Below are 13,766 nucleotides of genomic sequence, written 5' to 3'. Positions count from 1 at the left end.
TCCAACAATACTGAAAGAGAAATTCCTAAACACAGGGAAGAGGTTTGAATGTTAGGCATTCTAATGTCCATTATAATAGCATTTCTTTCTATGAAATGACTCAAGTTTACTTCCTCATTCCATATTCTAACATATTTCAGGTGCTTTCCAGAATGCATTGAAAAATAATTCTGTGATGAACACTTTGTACAAAAATCTGTACTTCCATTTCAGAGGATTTTCTTTTTACATATTTTCAGAGGTGGAATTATTAGGTCAAATGATACAAACATAGTTAAAAACTTTGATGGATAGAGCCCTACATTACTACATTACTCCAGGCCTACACTATTCTAGTGAAGTTTCTACTCATTTACACTCTCAGCAGGGAGCTATAAAAGTGTCAGTTTTCCTACTGACTTGCCAATTCTGGCTAGCCACATTCTATCTACATTAACCCTTTCCCAGTATTATGGGTGCAAAAATAATAATTTACTGTTGTTTTACTTTATATATTCTTGATTATAAAGGCAGTTTTACAGTTTTCCAGATGTTCTCTATTTTCAATGATCCTTTTGTAAATTGGCAATTTATGTCCTTAAACAAATTTTAGTCATATTTTCTGTACTGATTTTTTCCTATTTAGCTATTGAAATTCTTATACTGATGACATTAAGATTTTATCTGTTACCTATTTTGTTTTAAAATCACTTTATCCCTCATCTTAATTTTAGACATTTATATATGTTTTGTCAAATTTATTCTTTTTTTTTCTTTACGCTTTTTATTTTTCACTTGTTTTTATGCTAAGAAGGCTTTCCTAACCCTGTTTGATGACATCATCGACTAAATGGACATGAATTTGAGCAAATTCCAGGAGATAGTGAAGGACAGGGAAGCCTGTCATGCTGCAGTCCATGAGGTCCCTAAGGTAGGACACAGCTTAGTGACTGAACAACAACACAACAACTCTGTTTACATACATATTTATTGATGGTTCTTTTTGGTTTTTCTTTTATTTGAAAGACATCTTTATGTTCCTCTATGCAAAGTTTCCACTAATTTACACTCTCAACAGGGAGATATAACAGTGTCAGTTTTCCTTTTCCCTTTATTTTCTACTTTTAAATCTTTAAGGGATCTGGTATTAATTTTCATGAGTGGTTGTTCAGTAAGAGTATAAGTATTTACTTTTTCTTTAATTATTGAAAATCATCTGTTGAATAATCATACTTTCTCCATGATTTTAAATAAAGCTAGATCTAGTATATGGTATATGTTATAGTGTTTATGCATTTCATTTATATCCAGTGACTTGGTCATTTATGAACAGCTTTACAAAATATGTTAAAACATAGAAGTAGAGCAGAATTCCTGTCCCAATAATACAATTTCAAAAAGTGTATTGACTATTTATGTCCATTTATTCTATTCTTTGTAATTAATTTGACAAATTAAGTATAATTTCAATCAAAAACTCCCCTAGGTAATTTTTAGGTATATAAAATTTATATTTATCTTGGGGAAAATTTCCTTTCCCATTATTTGTGTTGCCATTCAAGAATGAAGTATTTTTGTATGGCTGTCCCCTTCACTGTCACCTGAAACTAACAAAACATTGTTAATCAGCTATTCCCCAATACAACATAAAAAGTTTAAAAAAATGAAATAAAAGAATAAAGTATTTTCTTTCCAATTAAGTAGCAATACCAATGGAACAGACAAAGACAAACAAAACAATTTCTTTCCTGCCAAGTAAAATGATATCAATTTCTGCTTTTAGGTTCTCCACACTGTTTATTTAATTTATTCTTAAATGCTTTTATATTATTAAGGCTTTGTGAGCAGGCATTTTATAGTGTATTTTGTAAATATTTATTATAACCAAATATAAAAATTATTAATTTTACATGTTTCTTCAGATAATTGGACAACTTATCAAACTGCTTTTAGTAATAATATTTTTAGTACTATTAATACTATATAGTACTAATATTAGTACTAATATTTTTGGTGATTAGTTTATGAGGGTTTTCTAAAATTAGTGATCACTTTAGCTAGATTATAGTTAAGTTTCTTTCTTTTATTCCCCACAACTAAATCCTTTAATTTTTTTGTCCAATTGCATTAACTAAAACTTCCAGTATAATTTTAAAAAATGATCACTGGTATCCCCATCTTATTCCTGAATAATTATTATTGAGGCTACCTATTTTCTCATGTTAAAAAAGACACCCTATTTAGTTCATATGTGTGAGTATTTAATAAAATCAATGATAGAAGTTATATGAATTATATCATAGGTATTTGTGTTGGTTATTGGGACTATTTATAAATTTTCTCCTCTGACTTTTTGATGTAATATATCTTATTCATAACTTTTTATAATGGTGTATGCTTAAAATCTTGTTTGATTATTTAATATTTAAGACAGTATAATTTTGATTACATTTTTTATTTATTAAAATTTAATTTTAATTGTGATTTTGTAATTTTTAATTTATTCACTAATATTTAATCCTGATACCCACCTTAACAACTTAGCAAATGAGCACAAGGACAATATTAAATCCTGATACCCACCTTAACTATTATTGTGTCTGTTTTTAGTTTTCTTTTAAAATGATTTCAAATTTGCAGAAAAATTACAGGATCAATACAAAGAACTCCCATATACTCTTCACACAGCAACTCTATTCAAGTTTTGTCAATTGTTGCAACAAAGTCTTTTCTAGCAAAATCATCAATGTAAGATAGTATATTATATCCAGCATCATATTATGCCAGGCTGGATGAATCACAAGCTGGAATTAAGATTGCCAGGAGAAATATCAACAACCTCAGATGTGCAGATGATACCACTCCAGTGGCAAAAAGTGAAGAGGAGCTAAAGAGCCTCTTGATGAGGGCAAAAGAAGAGAGTGAAAAAACTGGCTTAAAACTCAACATTCAGAAAATGAAGATCATGACATCCGATCCCATCACTTCATGGCAAATAGATGGGGAAACAGTGGAAACAGTGACAGATTTTCTTTTCTTGGGCTCCAAAATCACTGCAGACAGTGACTGCAGCCATGAAATTAAAAGACACTTGCTTCTTGGAAGAAAAGCTATGACAAACCTAGACAGCATATTTAAAAGCAGAGACATCATTTTGCCAACAAAGGTCCGTATAGTTAAAGCTATGGTTTTTCCAGTAGTCATACATGGATGTGAGAGTTGGACCATAAAGAAGGCTGAGTGCCAAAGAATTGATGCTTTCAAATTGTGGTGCTGGTGAAGACTCTTGAGAGTCTCTTGCTTGAACTGCAAGGAGGTTAAACCAGTCAATCCTAAGGGAAACCCTGAATGTTCATTGGAAGGACCGATGATGAAGCTGAAGTTCCAATACTTTGGCCACCTAATTCAAAAAGCCAACTCACTGGAAAAGACCCTGATGCTGGGAAAGATTGAGGGCAGGAGGAGAAGGGGACGACAGAGGATGAGATGGTTGGATGGCATCATTGACTCGATGGACATGAGTTTGAGCAATGGCGGATACATGGCGAAGGACAGGAGAGCCTGGCATACTGCAGTCCATGGGGTCATAAAGAGTCAGACACAACTGAGGGACTGAACAACAATCACATTATGATAAACTGAGTATTTCTTCTGTCTCTTTAGACTTTCACGATCTTGACATACGAAGATTACAGGCCAGTCTTTCTATAGAATGTCCCCCACCCCCTTAGAAACATTCCTTGGATAGGTCCAGGCATAGGCTGGGGCTGCTTTCCCACTATATTCAAACTTGCCTAATATTTTTTTTCACTAAAAAGAAGGAAAAAGGTCTTACCGTTTTTTGCATACTTTGTTACTGAGGCAGACCTAGGATTTGATAAACTTTAAAGAAAACTCAATCATCTCATTGTCCAAAAATATGTTACCTATTTATAGCAAACTGAAATGATGAAAATACACATATATTGAAAAAGATATGTGTCATCTTTCTTGACTTTTAGATATATGATTTTTTTTAAAAAATGCCTTTAAGATTTTTAAAAGTACAGAGGGTTTTTGCTTTTTAGGGGGAGAGGGTTCTTTTTGGTAGTGTATAGAAAACATAAATGCTACAGATGATGATAATTTATTGTGGCATACAGTAGTATTTGAAAATACTTGAAATATTAGTTTTCCTTATCTTCGTAGGTAAAATTCTGTGTAAAAACTAGCACATCTCTGAGTAACCACACAGATATTATGTAAATGCAAATAAAAATAACTGTGGCATAGACTGGATTGAGCTAAACTAGCAGATGCAGATCTAATGTAGACTAAATCCCCACTCCCAAATTCCTCCTAATGACCATCAAAACTCTGACCAAAAGTTATTAAAATCGTTATCGGTATAATGATTCAAGAATATATACTGCATCTTTGAATAGAGCTGAACACTCATTGGTCTGTGTCATCAAGCAGCTCTCTTCCCTTCATGGAGTCTGGGTTTTTACACTGAACCAAGGGAACAGCTACACATTCCAGTATTCTGGCCTGGAGAATTCCATGGACTGTATAGTCCATGGGGTGGCAAAGAGTCAGACACAACTGAGAGACTTTCACGTCACTTCACTTCAGCTCTGGGTACTAAATAACTTTTTCTCTTTTACTTCTCTCAGCTTTAAGAAAGACAAAATGTAGGTTAGAGCAGAAAGTATGTGGGTGTAAATAGTGGATTTATTTTAATAACTAAAATCCATGCATGCTAAGTCGCTTCAGCTGTGTCCGACTCTTTTTGACTCTATGGACTGTAGCCCACCAGGCTCCTCTGCCTAAGGGATTCTCCAGGCAAGGATACTGCAGTGGGTTGTCATGCTCTCCTCCAGGAAATCTTCCCAAATCAGGGATCAAACCCACTTCTCAAAATCTCCTGCATTGGCAGGCAGGTTCTTTATCACTAGTACCACCTGGGAAGCCCAATAATATCTAAAAGATGGATTGCAAATACATATGCAGAGCTTGGAGATCATAGTTAATTATGAGTGGGTGGGCCTGATTTAGACAAGACTTGAAGTACTTCCTGCAGCAGAACTATCAAATTAAAACTGCATGAGGTAATATTCCCAAATATTTTAGCCCCAAAATTTCACTTCTTCCCATTACACTGGCTCTCTGATTGCTGATGTGGATAGTGATGTCCTTAAAGTCTGATCCTGACCTATTAACAGTCAATCAAGAGGCTATTGTCTGAAAAATTAAGCTGACGAGTAGGAGAATTAGTAGACTTCAGCACGTAAAATCCAAATGAAATTCTAGTTAATCAGTAAGACTCAATAATCAACAGAATTTTCCCTCAGATCAAATATAACTAAAGATGGTCTCAAATTCTTTATTTCATTAGAACATTTAAAAGATGTAGCGAGCTCCAGGCTAAGTTGAATTGGAATGCAGTGGCAAACAGTTTGTGTAACATTTTGCAGGTGATGCTAAATTATTTAAAAAATAATCAGTGCAACATGATACTGATTAAGGAAGGGAAAGAGGGTCAAAAGAGGAGGGAGAACAAAGGAAATAATGAAAGAAGGAAAGAAGAGAGCAATTAAAAGACATCAAAGGATGGCTGCTTTGAGTTCTGGGTAATAGATATTAGTCAGAATTAGGAATGTTTGATAGAATTGTAAAATGCATCCAAGAATTTAAATCTTAGGAACAATAAGTTCTAGACTAGTATTCATGAAAACATTAAATGTTTCCCAACATTTGAATTTGCAATTATTAAATTAAGAGAGCATCTACAGACATGCAACTGCAAGCCAATATGATATGCTTGGATTAATGAGATACAGGAAATATGACATTTTAAGTGTGAGGATAAAACACACAGGGTCTTACAAGAGTTAACTTTCACACTTTTTCCATAGTTATATTGGTTTAACTCAGGTAATTACACAAGGAGATCAAGCCAGTCAGTTCTACAGGAAATCAACCCTGAATACTGGATTGATGCTGAAGCTGAAATTCCAATATTTTGGCCACCTGATACAAAGAGCTGACTCACTGGAAAAGACCCTGATGCTGGGAAAGATTGAGGGCAGGAGGAGAAGAGGGCAAGAGGATGAGATGGTTGGACAGTATCACTGACTCAATAAGCATGAGTATCTTACTTTTACATTTTAAAAACAATGTTGGGAGGAGAGTTTGGAGGAGAATGGATACATGCATATGTATGGTTGAGTCCCTTTGCTGTCCATCTGAAATTATGACAACATTGTTAACTGGCTTAATGAAATAAAATGAAAATTAAAAAAAAATGTTAATGAGAATAGCATAAAAAGAAAGCAATAGACGCAACACAGAAATGACAATTCTAGTATGGGTAACATACTCAAAAATAATGTAATAAATACATTGAAAACATGACAAATGTTATAAGGTACAATGAATGAGACATTTATTAAATAAGATTTACATTTAAAAAATAACATCGTGACAAGATGTCCTTTGTATTCACATACACATGGAGAGTCCTAATGTTACAGCTAAAAAGCTACTTTGTTTCTGGAGCCATCTTTCCCAGGGCTCAAGAAAATAAGATTAATCTCTGTATTCAATGAGTACACAGATTTATTTTTACTTTTAATTTTTCTATGACAAGGCCCTAGTACCTGCTTTGTAGAGTTTTAGATATAATTTGATGCCATGTCACACAGGAAAATGAATAGGCAGGCAGCAACAAACCTCTCTCGCTGATTGCTTAGATTTCTACAACAGTGGTTCTTGGTTTTCCCACATGTATCTGAAGCACCTGCAGAGCATAACGCACTTGTAAATTTTGGCCACATTCCCAAGCCTTCCAATTTAGTTCTGGGAGTGGTACTCAGGAATCTGTACTTTGAAAAGTATAACAAACAAAATTCTTGACTTTTTTGAAGCTTATCCAAGGATCAGATAAAGAGAAATATTGCCTTAACACAACTGTCTCCATCTCTGGCATAAGCAGAAAAAAATAGGAAATCAAACGAAGGAAGGTAACCTTTGGAGAGAAATGGACATTATTAATTGGAAGGATCCCAGAGAAATTTGTTTATATTATTTAAGTGAAAGGTTTTGTTTTCTCAATCTTTGAGTTTAGACTCTGTAAAGGAGGTGGTATAAGAACCAAACTATCTGGCTTTAGAAATGGGTCCCATCCTTTATTATGTATCTCAAATGAATGTTTATTGAATAGCCTGACTTTCACAGTTGCAAAATTTAATTTTACTAATCACAAGTGATCCCAAAGGTCATTATTGATTTGTGAATTTGCTGATGCAAAACTTTCACCTGTGTTCCTCATGAGGAAGATGTGTGGAGATGTCATTTAGCTAAAGATTGAGTTTAGCGAACCATGAAGCATATTTATTTCAACACAGGTTATTTTCTGTGTAATGACTCTCATGAACTGATTTAAAAAAAAACTTACTTTCTCTCTGAAAAATAATCACCAAAATAGGAGAGAAAATGTTGGAGATGCTGAAAAGTCACTCACGTTGTGGAAATATATATTAATTAAAGGAATATATATATTTTCAGGAGAAATGGAGGGATGCAGGAGTAATGTGAGGGGGGCAAAGACTTAAACATTTATAAAGTTGAGATTTTTGAAGTCTAGAGAAGTTTGTATATCTCAACCAGTTTTTTTAGTTTTGATACATGAAATGGACAGTTTAGGGAGAGATTTTCTTTCCATAGAACTAGGCTAGGTAAGAAGCCTTAGGGGACCTAAGATGTTATCATGAAAGTCAAGTTATTTTCCAATCTACCATTCCTATCTCATGCCCAGGAATAGTTTTAGAAATATTAGGGGATGTAACAATATTTGAAATTGAATGAAATTATGCAGGATTATTTCCCTAGATGTTCTTAATGTACATACTGCTTTTAAAGTAGTGGCCCCAGTACCAGCAGCATCAGTATCACCTGGGAATGTGTGAGAAGTGCAACGAGGGTATGAGAATGTGTGAGAGTGCAAATTATCAGGCCTGATCTCCAGAATGACTTAATCAGAAACTCTGGAGTAGGGTGTACCACCAATCAAAAGTAGAACTTACCAAACTCTCTATGTGTTGTTGATATATGCTGCATGTTGTCCTCAGGCATCCTTAATAAAAGTAGCTAAAATCTTAAAGGTGATGCTGGTCTAAGAAGCACCTTAGAATCCCAAAGAAGTAAAGTTCAAGACTAGATGCTAAGGAAAAGGATAACTGAAGAAAATACATTGAAGGAACCCAAATAACAGCTGTAAGAGCCTACTCAAGTTTATCATGCAACAAGTGGAGGGCATTGTTGGACTCTGGGAAGTACCCAGGACAAAGAGAGCCTCATGAGAGTTACTCCAGCAGCAGTAGCCTGCTTGTTGTCACAGTGGTTATCATCATCATTAATATCACTATCATCACCACCACAACCACCACCACCACCACCACCACCACCACCACCACCATCATCATCACTTTATTTGGTGAGAACACATGAACTCCAGAAAACCAGCTAGGGGCTTACCTAGGTCACATAATCTTTAAATTAAACCAAGCTTTAGAGTGACTAAAGATGGTGACTGCAGCCATGAAATTAAAAGACACTTATTCCTTGGAAGAAAAGTATGACAAACCTGGACAGCATATTCAAAAGCAGAGACATCACTTTGCCAACAAAGGTCCATCCAGTCAAACCTATGGTTTTTCCAGTAGTCATCTATGGATGTGAGAGTTGGACTATAAAGAAAACTTAGTACCAAAGAATTGATGCTTTTGAACTGTGGTGTTGGAGATGACTCTTGAGAGTCCCTTGGACTACAAGGAGGTCCAACCAGTCCATCCTAAAGGAAATCAGTCCTGAATATTCATTGGAAGGACTGACGCTGAAGCTGATGCTCCAATACTTTGGCTACCTGGTGTGAAGAGCCAGCTCACTGGAAAAGACCCTGATGCTGGGAAAGATCGAACACAGGAGGAGAAGGCGCCAACAGAGGATGAGATTGTTGGATGGCATCACCGACTCAATGGACATGAGTTTGAGCAAACTCCAGGAGTTGGTGATGAACAGGAAAGTCTGGCATGCTGAAGTCCATGGGCTCACAAAGATTCGGATATGATTGAGCGACTGAACTGAGGCCTTAGAGAAATCAAGTGAAAGTGAAAGTCACTCAGTCATATGTGACTCTTTGCAACCCCATGGTCTATACAGTCCATGGAATTCTCCAGGCCAGAATACTGGAGTGGGTAGTCTTTCCCTTCTCCAGGGGATCTTTCCAATCCAGGGATCAAACCTAGGTCTCCTGCATTGCAGGTGGATTCTTTACCAGCTGAGCCACAAGGGAGGCCCAAGAATACTGGAATGGGTGGCCTATCCCTTCTCCAGCGGATCTTCCTGACCCAGGAATTGAACCAGGGTCTCCTGCACTGCACGTGGATTCTTTACCAACTGAGCTATCAGGGAAGCCCCAAATAGGTTACCCCAAAATTGATTTAAGTAGCAAGAAAGAAAACTGAGATATGAAGCCCCACTTTCTTAACTACTATTCTTCAGTGATATCTCACAGCATCATTAAGCTAAAGGTGACCTCCCCATTGGGCAAAGAAAAAGAATACAGTATTTATTTAATAAGGAGTTATGTGGGATTTGCAGAAAGCATGTATAGTAAGTAAGGAAGAACTTGAAAAATTCAAAAGACCCTTTTATTCTGAAAGAAAGTGCTGTGGGATTGGAGGAAAGAAGGATGGCAGACATGCCTCTAAGCAAAATCTTTGATGTGGTGAAAACATGTAAAATGGAGGCAAGGAGTAGGAGGCAGTGTGAATAAACAGCGGTAAAGGGGTGGAACCACTGACATAATCACAAAGTTGAATGCCCTAAGCGGAATCAAATCAGCCATCTGGTGCTAGATATCAACTGCCAACATCCATATAACTGTCCAAAAAATCTCCCTTCATAACTCAGGTTCAAGGAGGAAGCAGCCTTTCGTCATCACCCTTACAAGAATAGGCTTTGTTGCTCATTTTTTCTTTTAAAGCAGTATGGTTAAAAATAAGATACTATAATATTGGAATCAAACAGATATGGGTTTGAAATCCAGTCCTAAGCCAAGAGGCAGCCTTGAGCAGCTCCTTATCATTTCTGAACTTCAATCTTTTTTCACATTTATAGTAAAGTTATTAATATCTACTTCATAATAACATTATTAGAAGCAAATAAGATAATGAATAAACAGTACCTTAACTGTATAGTTCTTTTCCATCTCTTAATATTAAGTTAAACTCAATAACTTAATAGGGAAGTATAAGCAGCATGATCTGACCTAGTTCTAGCTCTAATTCTCTCAAAATTATTGTGCTAGTAGCTAAAATGTACATAGATGAATGAGGAAAAAGGAGGAAGGGCTTTGGGCACTTGGCACTAAGAACTCAAACAGGAATTTGGTAGTTCTTAAAAAGTCACAGCAAAAAAATTCCCATTCCAGTAGAATGTGCTTCAATTTGATTCCCTGTCTGCTTGGCTCCAAACTACTCCCTGAACTCTCTGTGTGACCTTGAGCAAGTAACCTAAACATTATTAACTTCCGTTTCCTCATCTAGAAACCAAGGGATATAATCCTCAGATTGCCCAATTTTGTTCCTTGTAGGACAATCAATATACATTCTCTAGCTGTGGTCTCTAGTGAGTTTCCAATAACATTAAAGACTGTGGAGGTATTAAAATTGTACAGGAATTTCACAATATAATGTGTTGCTGGTCATTAGATGAAATCTGTTCTAAGGGACCTTAAGTAAACTAATTATCTCCCCCCTCTTTGCCATTAAATGAGGTAGAACTTTTCCTTTTGTCTTGAAGTGTGTGTTTCTGTGTGTGTGTGCTTGTGTGCAGGCTTGTGTTTTGAGGAAGTTGCTAAGTTAACCTTTTACATATTTACACATCCGTAGTTATGTTTACACACTTAAATGGACTGCCTGACATCCAAACCCTGGTGTCTCTTATTAAGGAACTCAAGCGCTGTCCTCTAAACTACAAGGGAAGGATTCTATGCTGTGCTGTGATAGGCACTTCGCAAGTCAGTAGACATGCCTTTTACAAGCAATAAAATGAAGCTGTCAGCCATTGCAAATGGACCAAGATAGAGGTCACATGACTAAACCACCCCTGCACCAGGTACTCTCTGATGTATTTTTTCAATCTATTAATCAGAGGAGTTGAAAGAGCAATAATTTAAATGCTGCAATAATCAATTCCATAACACATTAATAGAAGCTACAGTCAAACTTTGCATACAACTGACTGCACTGGAATCTTGACAGGAGCCCTAGGGCCATGCCTAATTTGCATTAAATTTACATAAAATTGTAAATCAAGAATACATGAACACAGCCCTAATATTTGTTAGTGCTTAGATCCTTCCTGGTAGATAGATTGAAACTGCTCGTGGTTTGACTCTGCTTGCAATAAAACTGTACAGCTGATCAGCTGTTCTCATTCTGCAATTATGGGGAAAGGGACCCAAGAGAGCTATAGTTTCGGGGCTTGGGTATGCCATTTAGGGTTTTGATCCTGTAAAACCATGACTCAGATGTGCCCTTGGAAACCCCAGTATGGAAGCAGATTATCCCCGATGATTTTGCAGATCCTTGTCACGCCACTTGCTCACAAATAACTTGCCATGAAATAGAGATACAAACTACAAAGAAAGCCAGCCAGTTGGGAGAATGCCAAGGCCTCTGGAAATTTTTATTTTTCCAAATAACATTTACTATCAGAAAAACAGATAATTAGTGATATTCTTTAAATTGAGGGCAGATAGAAATCACACCTTCAGCAAAAGCATCCAGTATCTAACAGGGTGATAAAGTGGACCTCACATGGTTCCAAGTATTATGTGTGTTCTTGTGTCCCTGTGGACACAGCTGTGGTCTTTGCTGTGTGTTATCACACTCAGGGTTAAGAGAAAACATTCTTACCAAGGTTATTGGCTCACAGTGGCAAGATTCCTTTTTCTTTATCCTCCTCAGTTCTATTATTTAAAGTCTATCCCCATTTAAAGTTTTTCTACGTAAAAAGAAAATAGATACTAAAGTGTCATAATGAATTTGGAATTTGCCATAACTAATCTTTTATTCCAAAATGGATTACTCGAGTATTTTGTATGTCATGATTATTTTCTGCCACTCGCCTCTCCTTTACCACCTTCTCCTTACCTTGCACGATCAAGTAAACTTGGGAGGTCTTCGGCTCATGCTGTGTCTGCACAGAGCAAGTGTAGGAACCCTCATCGTAGACATCCACCTTCTGGATTCGCAGGCTGTACTCCAGAGAATGGCGTTTCTCCAGCTCAACCCGGGGGTCCAGAGACCACTTGTCATGCCCAGCGAAAATGATGCCAGAACGGTTCAACCAGGCCACCTTTGAGTTCTTATCTTCTACAACACACCTAGCAAAGTAGAACAATGGCATTAGAGCCTTAGCCATACTCGGATCTGCATTCATTCTTCACACAATTTGACTCACCAAGGCCAATCAAAAGAAATGACTGTGTGCAGGATGAATCACGGCCATGCCATTTCCTAGAGTCCTGAATAGTGTCATCATTTCTCCTTTAAGATCTAATCCCCATCCACTAGATGGATGACAGTATATCACACTCAATGTGGCAAGAAACAATCAGGGAGAGTAATACAGGCAAAGTTAAATGGATATCAACTTCCCATTGGATTATATTCTTCTTGTCTAGGAAAAGGTCATTCACACAGAACTCCATTTGTTTAAGTCACCTTGAGAATTAGACAAATGATAATATGGCACATTTACTCGGTTTTGGACTGTATGTATTCTTTCATTCAGTTCAGTTCGGTTCAGTTCAGTCACACAGTTGTGTCCGACTCTTTGAGATCCCATGGACTACAGCATGCCAGGGTTCCCTGTCCATCACCAACTTCTGGAGCTTACTCAAACTCATGTCCATCAAGTCGGTGATGCCATCCAACCATCTCATCCTCTGTCGGCCCCTTCTCCTCCCACCTTCAATCTTTCCCAGCATCAGGATCTTTTCCAATGAGTCAGTTCTTCGCATCAGGTGGCCAAAGTATTGGAGTTTCAGTTTCAGTATCAGTCCTTCCAATGAATATTCAGGACTGATTTCCTTTAGGATGGACTGGTTGGATCTTGCAGTCCAAGGGACTCTCAAGAGTCTTCTCTAACACCACAGTTCAAAATCATCAATTTTTTGGCACTCAGCTTTCTTTATAGTCCAACTCTCACATCCATACATGACTACTGGAATAACCATTGCTTTGACTAGATGGACCTTTGTTGGCTATACTAATTCTTTAGTATTTCCTAAAGGCTTATGTGAAGGTGGATTCAAATTATGCCCCGCCATTGAATCAACAGGAATTAGACTGAATTTCAGAGTTTACTTTTGATCTTTCCAAGCTTGGAATGTCCATCGCCAGGAATGAGAAGTGTATGAGCAGGCCCAAGGGTAAGTAGATAGGTATTGTAAACAAAATCAAAGCTCGTATCATCTTGCCTAAGTCTGGTTCCACCTTCTGAAGACAGCAGGTTGTAGACTGGGAAAACAGCTTGATACCAGAATTTCTAGCACAATAGAATGAGTTCAATCTTTTCTAGTAGATGAAAAAACTAATTATTCCAAGGAATATGAAGGAAAAAATATTTATTTGAATAACTACTTATTTTAGAAACCTAAAAGGGTTTAATGGAGAAAATCATACTCCTTCAATTGCAGCAAGATTCTAGAAATGGAAAAGTCAAGCCCCAAATCT

At 36.7% G+C, this 13,766-nt stretch overlaps 1 protein-coding gene across 8 annotated transcripts in view; it reads right to left on the bottom strand.

Annotated features, from left to right (window-relative positions):
• Window positions 1-13,766, bottom strand: part of LSAMP (limbic system associated membrane protein) — a 1,066,465-nt gene that overhangs the window by 291,618 nt on the left and 761,081 nt on the right. For all 8 annotated transcript variants that reach the window (XM_081539161.1, XM_081539125.1, XM_081539136.1 and 5 more), the window contains one exon: window positions 12,180-12,412. In XM_081539161.1, coding sequence (XP_081395287.1) covers window positions 12,180-12,412 — 233 coding nt within the window. The remainder of the gene's footprint in view (window positions 1-12,179; window positions 12,413-13,766) is intronic.

This window comes from Giraffa tippelskirchi, chromosome 2, assembly GCF_054371585.1.
Source record: "Giraffa tippelskirchi isolate mGirTip1 chromosome 2, T2T-mGirTip1v1.2.pri, whole genome shotgun sequence".
In the NCBI taxonomy this organism is placed as follows: domain Eukaryota; kingdom Metazoa; phylum Chordata; class Mammalia; order Artiodactyla; family Giraffidae; genus Giraffa; species Giraffa tippelskirchi.
The sequence above is the reverse complement of the archived record's forward strand: the minus strand, read 5'-3'. Positions and strand labels throughout refer to the sequence as shown.